Genomic DNA, 15,876 nt, shown 5'->3' on the forward strand with positions numbered 1-15,876 from the left:
GTATCTATATATAGTTTTAAAGTGCTCGTGTGGCCCATACTTGCTTCTTTTGGGCTTGTTTTCATAGACCTGGTTGCTTATTTCTCTCACAAGATCTGGCAACATTGGTTGTCACCTGACTAGTACTCAGACTTGTTTTGCATGTTTTGATCGAAGGAGGGGGGGGGGAGTCACCTGAGTAACAAACACAGTGATAATAGTCAGATTAATGAACTTGTTCCAAGTTTTCCCAACTCATTTCATTTGTGACTAGAACTAAAAGTCAATAGAATAGAGTGACCTACGTTGCTCAAAGCCAGCTATGTGTTTCAAAATAAGATACAGTTCCACTGGAAATTGATTGATTTTGCTTTCAAAATAAAAGTTTCCCACTTCCTTACATAATGTAATACCGAAGCGACGGATTTCTACGGTGATTTTATTTTTGAAAACACAGACTGTCTATTTCCGGTGCGATGGTAGCTTATTATTCAAGACTTGATGCAGCTGGGAGGGCATCATGGTTGCCATATCAGCTTATTATAAGCGACATTGTGCTTGTTTTTCTGTAAAGTTGCTTGTGAATATTGGTAATTGCGACTTGCGTTTTTTGGGCTTGTTTCTAAAGTGTAGTTGCTTATTTGGGCTTGTTTCCTAATGTTGTTAAAACCAGTGGTTCTCAAACATTTTCATGTCAAGGACCCCCATATTAATATGTATTTGAGCCATAGACCCCCACCATTCAAGATTTGAGTTGTTAAAATGTTTCAAAAAATATTCCACATTTTTCAAAATGTCATATTTTGAAAAATAGCAGATCTACAAGCTCACAACTTGTCGCATCGTGAGGCGTTGTGAGCTTGTAGATCGGCTGTTTTCAATTAGCAAGGGCTCATGTAGCCTAACTGTGTTTCTCTTGGGCTTGTTTTCATAGACCTAGTTGCTTACTTCTCTCGCACAACCTGGCAACACTGCTGGAAGGGACGAAGGAGGAAGAGACAATAAATAAACTACAACTACATGCATCTGGCGACAGTTTGTCTCAATTTATACGTTTAGACGCAGCTGTTGAGCGTTGCTAGTAGTGAGTTAGTTTTGAACCGTAACTATTGCTGTGGCAACAAAGAAGTAAGCTCGACACCATCATGGCACATTACAGAGTAAGTACTTTTCTGTTTCGCCGATAACGTAACTATTTCCAACTAAACTCAAATCACATGTTAAAATCTCACATGTTAAGCTAAGCTAACGTTCCCTAATTGCAACCTGTCACCTGTATCACCTGCAGCCTCGTGGCTTAAATGCCTAGCAATGTGTTTTTCTTAATAACTCAGGTTGCTGGAAATGTTTTAGTTGGTTTTCAGTGCCAATTGGCACTGAAAACCAACAAACAATTCCAACAAACTATCAACTTTGTGCATCTGGCTTGTTTAGTTGTTTGCTTATGTTTTTAATAAATATTATCCAGCACAAGATTCAACACGTTGTAAAGTGGAGTTTTACTAGTTGTGTAAAGTCACTATAAGTACATTTACTGCTTGAGTACAATTGAGTATTTACAATTTTCAGTACTTTTACTTCTACTCCACTACATCTAAGAGGCAAATATTGTACTTTTACTCTACTATTATGTGAAAACTTTAGTTACTTTGTAGATTTTGATTATTATTACAAAACACACATTACCCACTTCAGCCCTATATATTTGGGCCATTTGAAAATAGCCGATCTACAAGCTCACAGACAGTGCGCATTGTGAGCTTGTAGATCAGCTATTTTCAAAACATCCTTCATTTTATACATTTGAAAACTTGCATAATGACTACTTTTACTTTTGTACTTAAGTACACTGCTCAAAATAATTAAGGGAACACTTTGATCCCTTAATTCTTTTGAGCAGTTTTTGTTAGCAGTATGCACACAGTTCATGAAAACTCAAAATAATTAAGGGATCAAAGTGTTCCCTACATTTCTTTGAGCAGTATATATTTTGATACCAATACTTTTGTACTGCTACTTACTCAAGGACATTTTGAATTCCGGACATTTACTTGTAACAAAGTATTTCTGCATTGCAGCATTGATACTTTTACAAAAGTAAAAACCACCACTTGAGTTTTACTGCACAGAGTATTTCTTTGAAGTAGTAAGTAAACTTTGTTACAGTTGGTGGTTGTATCACCGGTTTTGTTTTCTTCCCACACAGGCTTCAGACTCGAAAAGGGAACAGTTCCGGAGGTATTTGGAGAAAGCAGGCGTTATGGATACTCTTACTAGTGGTATGTATGGTCCATTTAGTTTGCAAAGTATCTACCATTTTGGCCATGCTCTATGAATTGCAATCTGCAGTAAAAGAAAAGGCTGAATGAGTAGTCTGAACTTGCATTGTAGTCTGCAGTTCAAGTTCAGGCTACTCATTCTGCTTTTTCTTGTAGACAACAATTACAATACCGGTAAAAAACAGAGGTGGAAAGTAACTAAGTACATGTACTCAAGTACTGTACTTTTCTATACTTTTACTTCTACTCCACTACATCTCAGAGACAAATATTGTACTTTCTCCACTACAATTATTTGAAAACTTCATTTACTAGTTCCTTTGAAGATTTTGATTACCATTACAAAACATACATTAACCACTTCAGCCCTATTTAAACTTTGGCTATTTGGCTATCAAATCTACAAGCTTGCAATGCGACAAATTGTGAGCTTGTAGATCTGCTATTTTCAAAAGATTTCAATACATTTTAGAGATATGATAACTTGTGAAAGGGGACATTCTGCACAATGAGTACTTTTACTTTTAGTACTTTCAGTTTATTTTGATGCCAATGCTTTTGTACTTTTACTCAAGTAAATTTTGATTACCAAACTTTTACTTGTAACAGAGTGTCTCTACATTGCAGTATTGATACTTTTACCTAAGTAAACAATGCGAGTACCTTTTCCACCACTGGGTGGACTAAATGTTTTTAAACTTTGTGTCTTGACTGTTGTTGTTTTCTTTTCCTGCTCCTTCAGTGATGGTGTCGCTGTATGAACAGAACGAGAAGCCAAGCAATGCAATGGAGTATCCTTTTCTAAAGCTAGGAAACAAACCTTGCCTCCCCCACCTCCCATCCAATGCCCGTTAGAGCAGAAAGTGTCTTGCCCGATACACCACAATAAGAGGGAGGTCTTGTAAAAATTTTGCATTCTAGCTAAGGCCTGTCATTGTACATTCATATTCAGTTTGTGGTAGGAATGGTTATTGCAAATTGCCTTTTGTAGATTCCTTAACCAACTCCCGCCCAGGTTTCTGAAGCAGCGCCTCGGTGTAGCCGGTCAGGATTGTGAAGACACCGAAGCTCTTCAGCAGGAAGTACATGAGTTGAGGCAGAGGTGTGCACTTCTGGTAGAGGAGAACAAAGACCTCAAGACAAGGGTACAACTTCTCCTTATTTCATAAAGATATCATTGCTGTCGGGTGGAAAGAAACCTCATATCTCCAAAAGCATTACTTTTCAGGAAATGGATAAAAAAAAGAACCTGTGTTCCAACTTAGTTATTTAGTCACAAGACTAAAACTCGGACAGATCCTCTAACTTTAAAAATGTTTCAAAAATAGCTGATCTACAAGCTCACAAGAACACGTCGCAACTCGTGAGCTTGTTTTTGCTAATTTTGTGACACTGGACTGTAGTATGATGAAGTAGGGCATTAATTTACGGAAAAACATATAAAGTTGAAATTCGGAGATACAAGGTTTCTACCTATCCGCAGCTATATGGTGCTGTATCTTTACAAGTTGTACATAATTTCAAGTGACATCTCAATACCTGGTCCTGACATTTGACTTTATTCCCATTTCCCTAGCTTCAGCGCTACGAACCAAAATCTGAGGATGGAGCCGCAGAATGAGCGCAGACAGTGGTCGCTTTATCGTAATATTTGGTCATGTTCCTCTGTTTAGTTTCATGCTGAATGCTATGGGTTTTTTATATACCTCTTCTTAGGATTTAACTTATTTTGTATATAATTTATATAAAAAATATATTGTTTTCCTTATGTTTGTGTTTTGAGGCTTTTCTTTGCATGACGAACCCTGTTTAAGACGGATACTATGGTTTAGACATAGTACATGGGGCTGAATCAAAACATTCATGTCTGATATTGCCAAGAAAATAAATGGGTAACAATTTTGTTTAAGCTATCCTTTCTCAGTAGAATTTGTAATAATCCCTCCTTGACAACATTTCTCATTGGAATTAGAAAGGGTAAATATGAGAAGCTTATCATAATTGGGCAAACATTCTTGTGATGTTGAGAGAACAGTTGTTAATTGACAATGGCTTTCTAGAGGTCTAATAGCAGCCAGTACTGTCAGCACTTGTCACATTTGTAGATAATATTGCTGTCAGACTACACTTTGCATGAATGAAAAAGGAGAACCATTTTAAACCTTACCTTCATATAATTGGTCCTCACTGATGCTCATAAGATGGCACAATTGCTGTCTACTCTTGTCATTGTTGGGCTGCGGACAGTTCAGAAACCTGCCTACCAATGACATCGATGGAATTCCAAGCTATTAACTACAGCCTTTTTCTTTCTGGAAAGTTGACTCATTGAAATCGAAGCCCTTATTTGTTATATTAATTTTAAATTGTTTGAAATGAACTTACTGAATTGCCCATAGCCCTCTGAGAGAGAGCGCAAGTACAAAATGGTACTATTTTATGAGCATTAGTGAAGACCAAATATGAAGTTAAGGTTGAAAATGGGTGAAGTGGTTTTTAAAGCAAAAAGCGAGGGAAACCACTTCAATGTAATCATGTTCAACAGAATGGGGTGATGACTTGCTTTGACCATGCTTTTTTTCATAATGTATGTAGTCGGTCACAATACAAAAGAGGTTTATTAGAAAAGACATTAGTTTAAAAGCATACAAAATATACATGGTTCACTGCAGTTGTGGGAAGAGACCTCCATTGTCCCTCATTTATACTAAATGTCACAGGTTTGCATTGCTGTATGCAATAAAAACATCCAGTAAACTGCTATGCTTTAATTAGTTGTATCTGTAACGATGAGTGTACTGTACCCCAAATGTCTGAACTCGTGACCTGTCACCATGAGGGGAAGTGAAGCTTCTAAGTGCTGTTGAACTGAAAAGTGAAACTCGTAATCTAGTAATAGCCATTTAAACTACCAGTCCTGTTGCATATGTTTCTGTGAAGCAACTGTAATCCTATAAGTCAAAAGATCTGCCATCAGTATTCAAATTTGCAAATCTGTGGGTCGCCTGCTGCTTGAGAGACTTGCCATGGATGTTTCGCAGTTGGAAGAGGGTGGTCTAGGGCTATGCCTTGATCCTGAGCTAGAGTCCAGTGGCTCTGGGGAGGAGGGCTCACTTTGATGTTTGGCATCTGGTTTGGACTGGGTGCGACCAGCAGGACATCCACCACTAGCCTTTATGCACCCATATGAATCTGTGTCAGAGCTCTTGCCCTCCAATACTGTGGAGCAGTTGGAAGAGGCGTGTCCCCTCCATGGTCTCCTCACCGCACATACCGGCAGTGTAGGATAAGCAGAGGCATAAGATTTTGGAGGTTTTGGTGAGTCTAGGCTCACTCTGTCATCCACCTTGTTACCCTCCTCACTGCGCAGGGGAAGGTGTGGGAAGTCTTCTGCCTCCAACTGCTTGGGAGGGCTCTTTGAGTCACAAGGAGGTGAGCGGGGCTCACTACTACTAGTGTTGTTTGAGTTGCAGTTAAGCTCCATGGGACTGTGAGCTCCATCCAAAGCATCATCTAAGATCTGTTGATTGGCCAGCTCACCCTGCAGAGGTAAAAAAGCTGAGGGATTGATAATATTTGGGTACACATTCACTTCAGGCGCCCTCTCCATCAAGAGGTTGTAACCACTGGGTGCGGAGGCAATCGTTGCCTTCCGAGTTGTGCCGCTGCCCAGTTGCACCACAGATTCTTTTTTGCACTTGTTGGCATAGTAGTCGTCAAGCTCATCTCTTTCCTCTCGTAGGTGGGGGTAATAGTCCAAGATGCCCTTTTTAATCTTCTTGTAGCCCAGGTGCGTGATCTCCAAGATGTTTAGGAAGAGGGAAACCCCAGCGATGCACTGCATGAACACCATGAAAACACTTTTTTCCGTGGGCCTGGAGATGTAGCAGTCCACCGCATTGGGGCAGGGCTCCCGCTCACACTTGAAGAGCGGGTAGAGTTGGAAGCCATAGAGGAGGTACTGGCCCGTCATGAATGCCACTTCCACTGCAGAGCGTGTGAAGATGTGAGCCACATAGGTCCTCAGCAGGGAGCCCCTTAGGGGAGCTTTGTTCAGCTTAGCCTGGTCAACCTGCTTCATTTCCCGCTCAATCCTCCTCCTCGCCTCAACCAGCTCAACGTGCACCAGCTCCAGCTCTCGCCGCAGAAGCACCTTCTTCTTCTGCCGCTCCTTCTCCATGGCCCGGAGCCGGTACAGTGCATGGCCCATATAAACCAGCGAGGGAGAGGACACAAAGATGACCTGCAGCACCCAGAAGCGGATGAGCGAGATGGGGAAAGCCAGGTCATAGCACACATTGCGGCAACCGGGCTGCTCTGTGTTGCAGATGAAGTCGGCCTGTTCATCATTCCACACGTCCTCTGCGGCCACCCCCAGGACCAGCATGCGGAAGATGAAGAGTATTGTTAACCATATTTTACCCACCATGGTGGAGTGGATGTGCACCTCCTCTAATATCCCCCCGAGGAAGTTCCAGTCACCCATCTTCACTCGGCCATTGTTACAGTGGCTGGCAGAAAGGAAAATAAATTAGTCGCAAGTTATTAATGCGATATCAAGAAACATATTGTCTCCATAATGCTGAGTTTTGTCAAGCAGGTGGCTAAAACATGCAAGCATATTTTTTCATGTATGAAAGCTTGATATTAAGAAGTCTGTTGATCTTTTATGTAGAAAACTTGGAGTTGAAAAAAGCAAGTACAAAATAAAGGTAACAAAAATAGACTATGAAATAAAAATCCATAAACATGCAGCTTTTATGTAAATATTGAATGTATCTAACTTACCACTCATCAGGAATAATAAAACATTAGTGAGGACACTTAATGTAAATGTTCTCTGCGTCCTCAGCATATTTTCAAATAAAGTATGAAGATGTAAGCAACGGCCACATCACAGCCATGGTTTAAATCCTGTGTTGGCCAGTGGTTCCCCATGAACACCTCGTCACTGCCCCTGCTTTGCCCTAATAAAGCCATGGCCCTGGCAGGCAACATTTATATTAATGGCAGAGATCAATGAAGTAGTCATTTCCATTTACCTTGCAGCGTGGATAGACTGCCGGTGATTCAAATCCCCTTTGGTCATACAGCCGTGACGTGATCACCAAATTGTTCCGAAATCGTTGCCGCCCTCCAACTTTTGTCCCTGCACATCACCTGAACCTCGATGAACCCGCCTCTGTCAGCTGTTGCCAGAAACAGAATGGGGACAACTGAGCTGTAGAGGGAAGAGTGCCAACACTACACTGACAAGAGACAGTCAATACCCGCAGCACCATCAATACATTTAAATCATAGCCTCATGGTTATTAGGTTGTAATGTGGACTTCCACCTCAAGCATGCATGGCACAGTCAAAGTCCTGTATAGCTTATACAGTATGTGTAGGATTTTCCAACTGACAGGAATGTCAGACAAAATGCTTGCCTTGACATACTTGCACTGAATTGTATCTGGTGGGCCACTAGCCCCGTTTGGAACCAAGTGAGGTTCCAAGCGGGGCTAGTGGGCCACCAGAGTGTTTGCATTTGTTGTGGATGTAAGCAAACATTACAGTTTCCAGATGTTCAATTCAATGGTGTTTTAAAAAATTATAATCTTTGTCTACCCTACAAGATAAAGATGCTGCTGATCTAATGAGTTACCTCTTTTACTGTATACAGATGTGGGGGATTGAAAACAGATACCATGGTTAGAATCTCCCCATCACTGGTGCTATGATAGCCACTCATCCCACAGGCCTTTTGTGATCAATAGTTTTCTTGTGTGGCAATCGATGAGTCATGTCCCATTTCATACTCTGCTGCTCCTCTGTAGATTTAACTACACTGTCTCGTCCAGTTGACACAATATCTTATCCCATTTACAAGAAATAAATCCCCTTTGCTTGGCATTGTTGCTAACAGCTTGTTGGCATCTACAGAATCAGAATACAGATGCCACCATATCTACAGTAGGCCTACATGTCATGGTATGAAAGCCTGGTGATAGTTGATTCAATCAAGGCTGCGTATTTATGTCAGACATCCGTTGGCAACCCTTCTATTGTCTTTTGCTCGGGAGCAAAGAGGAAAAATGTATTTACATCGCATCGCATTATTATTATTATTATCATAAATATTTTTATTATTGCGTCCCTTTAGTTGTTGTTGGTGTATCATGTGCCAAGTACATTTGCACATATCTGGAATTTATCGACTGCATTTCCCAATCCTAACTATTAGGAGCAGTGGGCTACTATTTTTAACAGCGCCCGGGGACGGACACTTCGACACGTGCACGAAGCATTATACACAGAGTACAATGCTAGCAGTCTATGAATAGCCTAGATTATACATGACATTAGAGATATAGAGCGTGACAAATCACAGCAAAGTGTAATGTTGGTTTGCAGTGGTGTGCAGGGGGGGCTTGGGGAGTTAGAGGGGTCAAGCGTCCCTGCCACCCAGTCTCTGGGTCACGAGTGCCCTTTTCAGGTTTTGAAATGTTTAATTAAATGTACAAAAAAAAAAGTGTTTCCTGTTAAAGTAGCCTACAAATAGGTGGCCTGGAGAACCTTTGGGATTTGTTAAGTAAATAGTGAATAAGATTCAGCCTCTCTCCTATACATTTGGATAGGGGAGGTAGGATTATGCTGAAACTGTTGCCCCCGCGACCGACTCGGGATAAACTGTGGAAGATGGATGGATGGATGAATAATCCATGTTGGAGCTGATTTTCACCTTATGACCCACACAAAGTACAGATACTTGTAGCACGGAGACAATAAGGAAAGACCAGACTCAGACAGGCAGCGAAGGGTGTAAGGAAACATGTTTAGTATTCAGATCAGAGAGACAATAGAAGGTTTACAGTATATCACAGGTGTCCGCAACATCGGCCGTCCGTCTCTCCGTAGTGTAACAGAGCAAGCACGAGCTTTTAACATTGTCCAGTAACATAAACATATGACATCATAGGATGTGACATCGATGAGGTTCCGTGTGAAGGTGGACTTCTCGGATTGGATGAGAGTCATAGGATGACAGATCAATCGTCCAGCCGTCGGAGGTGTAATCCTGCCATTGGTGGAGAGCGATTAGGTTCCGTCGTCATCTGATGATGGTAGATGATGGTAGATGATGATTGTGTGACAGTTTATCTCTGGACAACAGCGTCCCCATGTCTGGGTCAAACACGTTTGACATCTCTGACCTGTCACTGGTCAGTGAAGATTTGGTGACACTAAGGGAGACAGCTGTAGAAGAGAAGAGAACACCCAGATACCGTGTTCCCAAAACAAGATTGCCACAGAAAAGGCCTGCTTGAGTTCGACCTTGGCTTGCAGACAGAGAGACTAAGAGTACAGAGTACTTTTACCATGACTGAGGTACAGGCCCATATGGGACCATTAATAGGACATTTTAACCAGGTTAAGGACCCTAGACACATTATGATAATTAAGATAAGGGATCAAATGAAATGACTCTATCAAGCCTACATCTTATCATGATTTGGATAGGGTCAAAGGTCAAGCTGATTGTACCTTGTGACATTATTCAAAACCAAATCAGACAGGCAAAGATTTAAAGGACTTAAAGCCAAAAATAAATGGTTATGATAACATACACATTTATACTTCTTCAAGAGGACTGTATAATTTATTTATTCAAATAGGAAGCAAAACAGGGTTTATAGTTCATGAATTTCCAAGACACTCCACACGTGTCCAAGTTTTCCCTTTGCAACAAATAGGAAGCAAATAACTTTATTATAATTCAAAAAAATCTCAGCTAATGTCACCGTCCCAAACAAATCTTTTCAACATGTTTGGTTTAACTAAGACTTTTAATTTTAGCACAGTTTAATGACCATGGCAGCAGAGAGATTGTAGGGAGGGACAACTCACCAGTCTGTAAGTTTTCATATTGAAATCTGACAAGAGACCTACGTCTCGGGTCATTGATTGTTTCTGTACACGTTCAGAAATAGAAAAGTTACCTTCCTCCTTGTGGAGCTGCAGTCCTTGTGCTTTATCAAGATACAAGTATTTAAAATGGAACGGGACACTTCTGTACTATGTAAATTTGTACATCACTTTACACTTTATTTTGGGAAAAAACTTACGTGATATCATCTTAAAACTCAAGAAATACTTCCTGATTGCATGTAGGCATGTGGGCCTCAAACATCTGTCTATCCAAGACATGAGTTGAAATCTGTAGGATGAATGGAAATCAAATTTACTGTTGGGCAGAGTTTAAAACAGTTTGTAACCAGATATAAAATTAAAGTTTAGTCCTGTATGTACAATTGTATGTACAATTGGCAGGTAATGTGACCTTATAGTTGTCCAGGAATTGGATTTATGGGGGGTGGATTACATTCTCATTCTAAAATGAAACAAACACAAAATGAAAATGAAACACAAAACACAGCATTTAAACATTAAATCATATCATATTTAAATCAAATATTCATCAAACTCCCCTCTATTTGACACCCATATATCTATAATATAGTGTGTGTCAGATGATTTGTTGATGAGAAAGGGGATGAGAAAAATAATAATAATTAAATTAATTTAAAATTACAAAGTTATAATTAAAACTTTTAAAATTAAAATATAACAATGAAAAATAAGGAATAAACATCTTTGTTCTGAAGAGTATATTGAAATGAGATAAGTACAGAAAAATCGCTTCTGAAAATTAGCAAATCTACAAGCTCATAAAAAATCTTAAATTAAAATGATAAAATATTTTCAAAACTTTTAAAAAGAAATCAAAATTACTTTATAATAAACTTAATATTATAGTTAATGTTTCCCAATATTGATATGGAACAAATTGAATCTTATTAGGGTTAATTTAAAAGATCTATGTTTTAAATGGAATTCAATAGTGACTCTACAGGATGACGTTGCCATGGAAACGTGTCTAACATACCACTAACACTTCCTGCTGAAGGAATTATGGGAAATGGAGTCTCAGACCAGAAGGAATTATGGGAAATGGAGTTTTAAGAGACCAGAGTGACTTTGTTCTAACTGACTGGAGAATGACAAACATTTTGACTAAAATGGTTAGAACTAGGGACACAGACACACGCATTCATTCACGCATGCATATCACTCATACATAGATAGCAGGGAGAAAAAGATAAAGAGAGAAACTTTCCCTCCTTAGCTCCCTCGCTCGCCCGGACACACACACCGTACGACAGCTTGCTGACCCATAGAGAGAGAGAGAGAGAGAGATAGAGAGAGAAACCGTTCATTAATATATACACAGACATACAAACATACCGAACATAGATATCTTCCAGCAACAAACTAATTTTGGAATGAAAAAGATTTTAACCTGATTGGTTTACTTATTATTTTAATTATATTCAAAATATTTTAAATAAACTAAAACTTATTTTTAAGGCAAATATAATTATACTGATGGTTCAATGAATTTAGAACAGATAAAAATATATATATTTTAAACTTTTAAAACAAGCCTTCATAGTTATAGTGTGTGAATGTATTCTTCTGTGGGCATAGCCTTGTTATGATACCAGCTCGGAACAAGAGAATGTAAACAGATAAGACATGGGAGAAGTGAGAGGCTGTAGGGAAGAGGGATTTAAAAGTTATTGTTAAAGCTCAATATATTAAATGGATGGATGATTTAACTACAGTGGTCAAAATAAAACAAACATATAAGACAAAACAAAAAAATGTACTGACACAATGTACTAAAGTTTCAAGGGTGACAACCTAGCAATTGTCGTCTGGGTCGAACATGTTAGTAATGTTCGGTATGCAGCTGGCTGGTAATATTTCGTACTAAGAGGGATGGTAAGGGTGGTACTGACATTGAAAACACAGATCTGCATACATGGTGTTACCTGTAGCAAGCAGGTAAATATAGCCAGGATCTTGGAGAGCAACACTGAAATACTCTCTTATGGGTTGATATGAGACCCGATGTGTAACATTAACCCACATATAGCAATAGGCAGTGTAAAAGGATGGCTATATCTGACTGGGTTAATCTTAGGTCAAATATCAGTATAGAAGGAAAATTAGTACATTATGACAATTGTAAGGATATATTCATGCAGGCACACAGACAAACCCCCTACATCTGATAGTCAAACATCAGTGTACGGGGTGTCTCCGGTGGTCTCATAAACATATACAGAGACAAAGACAAACTATATAATGACCCAGGTAGATAAGAGAATTTATGAGACATTCAGGAATGTCCTCCCAGGAATATAAGGTGATAAAACATTTTTACTTGACAGGCTCCCTGGCGGAGCTTTGTTAAACAGTCATTTACAAACAGGCTGATAATTATGAGACACATGGTTCGGTAAATACAATACATATAATAAAGAAAAAGGTATACTCATCAGAAGGTTCACAGGGAGTTACATGGAGGTCCCAATCACTGGACCATGGTACAATAAAAATAAAAATATATACTCATCAAATCTGATGTTGGTTCAGGGATCCCGACCCCGATGGCTGGACCATGTGGAATTTGAGACATGTCGAGGGTCCAGTCCAAAGGTCCAGCGATCGCGTCCAGGTCCAAAACAAAAATAAATTGTGATACTGTTCAAAGTTAACCTTCATCTGAATAGAAGTGATAAGTCGTTACACCCAAGGCTGGTTAGTTTGATACGTATTAAAATATGGTCTGCCGGGGAAAGAGAGTCTGATAATAGCTCAGTTCCCCCCCCGTACACCATATTTCAAACATATCCAGCTCGATAAGGACCAATTGTTGGAGCTGATTTTCACCTTATGACCCACACAAAGTACAGATACTTGTAGCACGGAGACAATAAGGAAAGACCAGACTCAGACAGGCAGCGAAGGGTGTAAGGAAACATGTTTAGTATTCAGATCAGAGAGACAATAGAAGGTTTACAGTATATCACAGGTGTCCGCAACATCGGCCGTCCGTCTCTCCGTAGTGTAACAGAGCAAGCACGAGCTTTTAACATTGTCCAGTAACATAAACATATGACATCATAGGATGTGACATCGATGAGGTTCCGTGTGAAGGTGGACTTCTCGGATTGGATGAGAGTCATAGGATGACAGATCAATCGTCCAGCCGTCGGAGGTGTAATCCTGCCATTGGTGGAGAGCGATTAGGTTCCGTCGTCATCTGATGATGGTAGATGATGGTAGATGATGATTGTGTGACAGTTTATCTCTGGACAACAGCGTCCCCATGTCTGGGTCAAACACGTTTGACATCTCTGACCTGTCACTGGTCAGTGAAGATTTGGTGACACTAAGGGAGACAGCTGTAGAAGAGAAGAGAACACCCAGATACCGTGTTCCCAAAACAAGATTGCCACAGAAAAGGCCTGCTTGAGTTCGACCTTGGCTTGCAGACAGAGAGACTAAGAGTACAGAGTACTTTTACCATGACTGAGGTACAGGCCCATGTGGGACCATTAATAGGACATTTTAACCAGGTTAAGGACCCTAGACACATTATGATAATTAAGATAAGGGATCAAATGAAATGACTCTATCAATCCATAACTCTATGCTGGGGATACAAATAGCTTCATCCACCATTCGATTCTATACCTGTTTGTGTTGGGGTTGGAGGTTATTCTTTGGCCTACTGAGAGTCAGAGTATGCATGCAAAGGTTCATGCCAATCAGTCCAGCGGTGTCCAAGATTAGGTGTACAGACACAGAGATCGACAAACACACTGCATAATATTTGCAAATGATGTGTGGATGTACTCATTACACAAAGAGCAGTTTTAATTAATGCAAATAAATTGCACAAAAATAAACACATCCGGTGTGTAAGAACCTTATAGACCTTTTTCTCTGAAGAACTGGGGTCAGTGTACAATTTTACATTGTTGTCTTTGACATTGTTGACAATTCCTTGGATCATGACACAACACCCCATTGGCCATGCTTATATATGCCATATATAATATATTTGGCCATATGCTAAACTAGATTTTAACAGCCATTTAGCATTTTCTTCTAACACACACTTTTTATCATTCAGATTTCATATATTCCATTCTGATTGCCGATGATTGCCTTCCAAGATTTGCCTATTTTACAAAAAATGCCCAAAATCATGAAAGCAGTGTCTGATTTACCCCAATAACACACTGAGGGGCCTCTAAACAAGACAAAGGCTATTTCAACTACACCCACAGGGGCACCATGCATACTACAAATGTCACTGTTTGTTTGTTTTCCCCACCAAATTGGGTACAAATGATCTTGTGAATGATATGACAATGACCACCAAATGGGGGTTTTCATATTCCATACTATTTGCCTGTAAATTGCTTCCATAGTTTGTGGTTGTGACTGACACAGACCTGGGTATGCCACTCATCCTGACAAAAACCTCAGAGCAGAGGAGTGCTCTTTTCTTAGTGAGTAAGTGTTTCTATTTGAAATAGGTCCCCACCAGTGCATTAGTAAGTGTTTCTAATTGAAATAGGTCCCCACCAGTGCACTAGGGCTATATTGATGCATTCATTTTGGAAATGACGCGATGCCCCACATGAACTGTTTACAGTGGTGGCAGTAGGGGCACAATCAATGCCGTTAACACCATGGCACGCGAGGCTGGTGCCCTGTCTTCCCCGAGGCTATACGTCAATCTACAGAAAAAATAAAGACAGGGCAACATATAATAAAAAATGTACCGATGTTATATTTTGCCATTCTTATAAATAATAAATATTATATTCATTTTGGAAACCAGTGTTTGAAAAGCTAAATCCACGCACCCAATATTGACCATATTCAAGGCTGTGATGTCAGGAGTGGAAGAAGACTGACCTGGCAAACTCACCCAGTCTGTACAGGGACAGCATTTAATTTAACAGATAAAGGCTTCCAGACCATTGCATATGTAGATGTTTTTTTAAAGCAAGACATTTACAATGTAAATATTTCGCCCCAAATTGTATCAAGTACTGAATTTACAATATGTATAACTAACCACTTCCTCCACACATGGTGTAATTACTGTGCAATTCCATTCAGCTCCCTAACAGTCACCTTTTCGAACTTATACGTCATTTCCATATACCGGTATATATTTTTTTAATCAACAGATATTTTTTATTTTTTAATTTAACAGATAAAGGCTTCCAGACCATTGCATATGTAGATGTTTTTTTAAAGCAAGACATTTACAATGTAAATATTTCGCCCCAAATTGTATCAAGTACTGAATTTACAATATGTATAACTAACCACTTCCTCCACACATGGTGTAATTACTGTGCAATTCCATTCAGCTCCCTAACAGTCACCTTTTCGAACTTATACGTCATTTCCATATACCGGTATATATTTTTTTAATCAACAGATATTTTTGTCTAGATATGGACTGGTATGTAAATATCTAAAGTTGTCCCTTACCTTTAAAGGCCAAATTAAATGACTTAGCTAGCCTTGTCATGGAATGTTAGAATTACAGCGGATGCCAGATAAATATATTCAAATATATTATTGATCAATATCAATGGCCTTGACCCATATTTACAGGATTAGCAAAAATAACATGAGAGATTGGAAAGAAATCATACAAGATTTTACAAAATATTTCAAACTTTTAGTAGGAACA

The 15,876-nt window shown here is 39.4% G+C and overlaps 2 protein-coding genes across 2 annotated transcripts; one reads left to right on the forward strand and one right to left on the reverse strand.

Moving 5' to 3' along the window:
* The first annotated feature begins 966 nt into the window (after window positions 1-966).
* LOC308084014 (c-Myc-binding protein-like) lies at window positions 967-4,026 on the forward strand. Its single transcript, XM_080426478.1, has 5 exons — window positions 967-1,139; window positions 2,186-2,258; window positions 3,001-3,049; window positions 3,274-3,403; window positions 3,835-4,026. Exons 1-5 carry the CDS (start codon window positions 1,125-1,127, stop codon window positions 3,877-3,879), a joined length of 312 nt encoding a protein of 103 aa, XP_080282604.1. The 5' UTR covers window positions 967-1,124; the 3' UTR covers window positions 3,880-4,026.
* A 1,112-nt stretch (window positions 4,027-5,138) lies between these two features.
* On the reverse strand, window positions 5,139-7,347 carry gja9a (gap junction protein alpha 9a; the record flags this gene model as incomplete). The annotated part of the gene is made up of 2 exons (XM_080426746.1): window positions 5,139-6,769; window positions 7,301-7,347. 2 exons carry the CDS (start codon window positions 7,345-7,347, stop codon window positions 5,239-5,241), a joined length of 1,578 nt encoding a protein of 525 aa, XP_080282872.1. The 3' UTR covers window positions 5,139-5,238.
* Between the last annotated feature and the right edge of the window lie 8,529 nt (window positions 7,348-15,876).

This window comes from Gymnoscopelus braueri (genome assembly GCF_963280865.1).
Source record: "Gymnoscopelus braueri genome assembly, chromosome: 4".
Taxonomy (NCBI): Eukaryota; Metazoa; Chordata; class Actinopteri; order Myctophiformes; family Myctophidae; genus Gymnoscopelus; species Gymnoscopelus braueri.

Coding starts and splice junctions, on each gene's coding strand:
- LOC308084014 (XM_080426478.1), top strand. Junction 2,259..3,000: donor TATGGATACTCTTACTAGTG/GTATGTATGGTC, acceptor CTGCTCCTTCAG/TGATGGTGTCGCTGTATGAA. Junction 3,050..3,273: donor AAGCCAAGCAATGCAATGGA/GTATCCTTTTCT, acceptor ACTCCCGCCCAG/GTTTCTGAAGCAGCGCCTCG.